A 5276-nucleotide genomic window follows, 5' to 3' on the forward strand; every position below is an offset into this window, starting at 1 on the left:
TATTTCCGATCTAGGCCAGCCAGCACATACCGAATGCATCAGTGGTCTGGTGCGACATTGGCTCACCCCCATCCTCGCTCCTCAACAAAATTATGTACCTGCATCCAACAACTGGTTCGATGCATCCTGGTAGGCCCGAAACTGCCGCCCATTGGCCCTGACCTCCTCCAGCAATTACAAGAGTGCCACGACTTCCATGGTATCTGGACCCTCCACAAACACCTTGGATCTTTTCTCCAGCATGTGGAAGAACCACCGTACCCTCACCCGTCTCTGACACATCAACAGATGTTCCCCATACCCCGGCTAATCACGCTCTTGAAGTACTACTTCCAAATTTTGGTTCAAACCAAATCATCGCGCTTGTTGGTCCCGCCTATGATACTTCCGATTCAGGCCAACCAGCACATACCGAATGCATCAGTGGTCTGGTACGGCATTGGCGCACCCCCATCCTTGCTCCTCGACAGAATTATGACGGATAACCTGGTCCTACTAGGTATTTCGTACTCTGCACCAACCACTTCCCCGGCACTACACGGCGCAGACCCGGTCCGTACCACAGAGGTGGGTACGCTACTTTGTAGGTCAGCAAGCGAATACATGGCACATTCGATTGTATCAGTGTTTCATCAGCACTGGCCCGAATTGACTCAGCGCATATCCTCCATCGTCGACTCACTTGGCCCAAGCTTCAAACGGGAATTTACTGACCACTTATTCCCATCGATCTTTTCCGAACCACTACAACGGCTATGAGAGCCATACCGTATGTTCATACATTGTAACATACATACCGTATGTTCATACATTATAACATACATACATTGTAACTTATCTTTTTTTGAAATAAATAAAATTATCCCTACCAGGAGACACACGGACGCTGGCGAGCCTTTCCACGGCAGTTGAGACCTCCACATGCAAGGCTTTAGGGTCCGACGAGTCATCCTCAGAGTTTTCCTCAGAACCAAGCTCAGTAACGGCTTCCTCTACAGCTTCAACGACATGATCAGTACCAGACGGACCAGCGTCCCCAGTACCCTCAGGAACCTCAACAGGCTTAGCAGGCTTAGAGCTGGCGGCTCCCTTGGCTTCAGAACTTCCTTTAGCCATAGTAATAGCTCAAGAATAAGAAAATTAATAAAGTCTAGGTATAGTAACTAGCGTGTAGCTAACACTAGGGTAGTATTAGCCACTATGAGGTAGTATAGAATACTTACAGTTATGTCACTGGATAGTATAGACAGTCTAGAAGTAGTACACTACGGTAACTACTAGGTAACTGAAAAAAATGTAAACTTCGATGGATATTTCTGTTTTAAACTATGTTATATAAACTAAGATACAATTTAAGTCAGTTAGGATTTAGCAGTGGTAGCTTGTGTACGAATGATTGGGACTGCCTCTTGGTAAGAGCCTTAATATCCTCGATCACACAGGACGTACCTCTAGCTGTTCTTTATTGAATAATTTCCACTAGAAGTACTAAGTTTTCATGACCACATGTCTAATTTGTAGATAGACATAAGAACGTAAGTCAAGTTAATACATTAGCTAATATAAATAAAGTTCCATCTGAAGAAAAGTTATAAAAAAGAAAAATACTTATTGGATTTTGGAGATTGGCGGGAAGACCAAAACCTGTAAGTAGTAGTTCAGAGACTATAAAATTTAGTTTATAATATCCTACAACTACTATTGTCTCAAATAGGTCCAAGTAAATGAGTCATACCAAATACTGTAAGTTTCGGTCTATTAAGGCGATATTAACGCCTTAAAGTAAATAAACGCTTAGGTTAAGTCTAAGTATATTAAAATTTAAAAATAAATAAACGAAAGGAGTCTTTTAGTAAAGTTAGGTATGCCTCGTGAAAACAGCAATACTCTGAGGGATTGTGAGGCTGAGACTTTGCCTATATATAATCCTCTCAGTACTGTTTTCGCCGCCGAAGGGGTTTTATTTAGTGTTTCGTTGTCGCTCTAATAGAAACTATGGTATGTTTCGTTGGGGCGAATCCGAGAGACTCATAAAATCCTATCTTTAGAAGAAAAAAAAGAAAAGAAAAAGAAAAAGAAAAATACTCTTGATGTCCATAGTTATTGCATTAACCAATAACTTGCCACTTATCAAGAATTACCGACTTAGCCTTCCCCTAAACCCTAAACCCTAAAAACGGAGGATAAACTAAGCAACGCTATTAGTCCCTAGAAACCTATGTTCGTTTGGGCCATCTCGCTACCGAAGTATTCAGATATAAATAGATTTGGAAGGTTAATATAGTTCTATTAATAGAACTAGACCAAATCTTATATTTCGTATTTTACTGGGACCTTTTAATGGCCTTGTCCAAATATCTGATATGTAAAATGGAAAAGGTATTTAATTAATAAAAACCGTTAAAAACCATTTAAGAGTTTACGTACTTTTAAGAGTACGTTTACGTACTATTAAGGGTACGTTTATATTACAAGATTCTAATGTGGAGGCCCGGGTTTTACAATACGCAGGCTATTGGAGCCATCAAAGTGAATTTAGAACACTTTGTAAATAATGGAAAAAGAACTTGTATTAAATTATTTTAAATACAAATAAAAACTAATGTGTTATCTTATTTGATCTTGATATTTTAGACTGACTGGAGGCCGTATTTCTACAGCTCTATGTTGGTTAGCTTGTGGCGAGCCCGTGAGTCAAGGTAGCTGACGGTTGCTGTGCTCCTTCATCTAGTAATAGCTGAGATTCTGTTGAATGGTGGGGTGAGAGTTTACTTATAATCTTTGCCACTTGTTTAAAATGCACTTTACAAGGGAAATTGTTTTTATTGGTATATTGGCTACAAAATATTGTAAGATGGTCCGATGTATCGGTTGCAGTGAGTACAGTCCCTTGCTGTGGTAGTATACAATATGCGACAAGATTCTATACGAAGACCAGAGGGATGTCGGGTCGACCAACAGACGCAGCACTGAAATCGTCGAGCAGGCACTGTGCGTCAGATGCGGTGTTCAGGGATAGCGTGTTAATCGATATATCATGCTGCTGTATTTTCGTGGTACTATGTATGTTGTTGGTTCCGACTATGATACTTCCGATCCAGGCCAGCCAACACATACCGAATTCATCCGTGGTCTGGTGCGGCATTGGCTTACCCTCATACTCGCTTCTCGACCGGATTATGCCGGATAACCTGGTTCTTCTCGGTATTTCGTACTGTGCACTAACCCATTCCACGGCACTACACGGCGCAGACCCGATCCGTACCACAGAGGTGGGTACTCTACTTAGTTGGTCAGCAAAGGAATATATGGAACATTCGATAGTAACAATGTTTTGTCAACACCGGCCCAAATTGACTCAACACATATCTTCCATTGTCGACTTACTTGGCCCAAGCTTCAAACGGGAATTTACTGACCACTTCTTCCCATCAATCTTTCCTGAACTACTACAGTGACTATGAGAGCCATACCATATGTTCATACATTGTATTATTCATACTTGCCATTTTTGAAATAAAGAATATTATCCTTATGTATGTAAGTGAGTATTGCCTCATATCTCTTTTATAGGAATAACAGGCGTGTTCTGTACTATGATTCCCTGTTTATCATTTATTTGGTGTTCAAGCTTTGACCTGAGAGTTGATAGAATCAACTTTGCCAGAGCTACGTTTTTGACAGTGTATGGCCAGATGTTGTTCATGACCTTCTATTCTTCTATGTATAAGCAAGAATCTTGAATAGACGTGCTGGCAGATCGGCCTAAAATGGCAACTTTATTCTGTTCTTGATAAGCGACGGGAAGACCGGGCAGAGAATGATCTCAAGTGTAATCAGAAGAGAATGTAGTACACTGTTTACAGTGAACGTGGCGAATTAATATCTCACAATGGTATACTCATTCGCGGCGATAGCAAACTGCGATACTGCCATTTCAGTGGCAGGAGCTACGTATTCGAGCAGTGGACGAAGGTCAGAGGTATAGTCGGTGGCCGCGGCTAGGTAAAAGTCCGTCTTCCAGGTATCATACTTGGAGCCGGAGATATCTAGGATAGTCCCAAGTCCGCTTGCAGTGATCCTTGTCAATTGTGGATAACATTATGGGTGGTGTGGTGGTGGCAACTACAGGTCGATGAGTTATGAGGTAGGTTTCCGGGCGCTGGCTTCCGGGCGATGGGAAACGGTAGATCGGTGGGGTAGGTCGCTGTACCCAGAGGGGAAGTCTATCCTTCGTCTGGGGTGGGCACTTCAGCCTCAATCTATAGCACAAAGTCTTCCATCTATATTATCGCCCATAACCTATTTGGACAACTTATGAACAGAATTGATATCCTCTGTTTATATAACCTGTGGGGAAAATTGTGGGTGAAAAAAATTTGCACATCAACCGAAAAACCTAGTGCATAAGGATATTAAAATAAATAAATACGGAGGGGATCAGGGGAAGATTTTAACTCTGGGTCGTCACTCGTCTCTTGTTGGAGTCTTGCCGTTGTCACTTGTCCCACTCTACATACAAATATTTGTTGTTTTTGTAAAAAATGTAAAGGAAAAACAAAATATTAAAAAAAACCACTCCCAAAAAAACAATACAAAATATATTTTTTAAAACAAATAATGACCAACCTGATAAAACCCAGAGTCCAGTAAAAATCTGGGATCCAAGTATTTATATAAAAAAATATGTGCAAGAAAACGAATATAATGCTTTATTAGGTGCACTTCCGGTTTCACCTTCCTCCGCCTCGGCAGTTCCTAATGAGGGTATAAATTCATTTTCTATAAATACTTTGAGCGGGATACATACGATCACATGCACGATGATACCATTCTTTTATAAATTACTAACATCGCATCACCCTAAAGAAAATAAGGATAGAAGTGACCGACAGCAGAAACTGTTCTTTGATGGAAAGATAGCAGTATGATGGCGGCACGATATGTGCGATACTTCATAATTCTTACAATCTTGCTGGGATCATACATCATAGGTGCGCATACTGTGTGCTTCAATGATACAGAATTGGCAATATAATCGTGTTGGAAGATTTTAAATGCACGCAGTTGTTTTAATAGTTGTATTTGATGTAAAATATTGGTTGATTTGATGTAAAATATTGTATGATTCGAAAACACGTGTACACACACAACACACACACATACACATACACGCACACATACACACACACGCACACATACACACACACACACAACACACACACACACACACACGCACACATACACACACACACATACACATACACACACACACA

General features: G+C 40.8%; 2 protein-coding genes across 2 annotated transcripts in view; one reads left to right on the forward strand and one right to left on the reverse strand.

Moving 5' to 3' along the window:
* SARC_00045 (hypothetical protein) overlaps positions 1–1116 on the reverse strand; it is a gene marked incomplete at both ends in the record, with an annotated part of 2850 nt that extends 1734 nt beyond the window's left edge. Inside the window, 3 exons of the mRNA XM_014306214.1 lie at positions 31–273; positions 413–576; positions 878–1116. Of these exons, the coding sequence (XP_014161689.1) occupies positions 31–273; positions 413–576; positions 878–1116 (646 nt within the window). The remainder of the gene's footprint in view (positions 1–30; positions 274–412; positions 577–877) is intronic.
* A 3713-nt stretch (positions 1117–4829) lies between these two features.
* The window catches only part of SARC_00046 (TK protein kinase), a 9489-nt gene continuing 9042 nt past the window's right edge, over positions 4830–5276 (forward strand). Inside the window, exon 1 of the mRNA XM_014306215.1 lies at positions 4830–4994. Within this exon, the coding sequence (XP_014161690.1) occupies positions 4928–4994 (67 nt within the window). The 5' untranslated portion in view covers positions 4830–4927. The remainder of the gene's footprint in view (positions 4995–5276) is intronic.

Source organism: Sphaeroforma arctica (assembly GCF_001186125.1).
Source record: "Sphaeroforma arctica JP610 unplaced genomic scaffold supercont1.2, whole genome shotgun sequence".
NCBI classification, from domain to species: Eukaryota; class Ichthyosporea; order Ichthyophonida; genus Sphaeroforma; species Sphaeroforma arctica.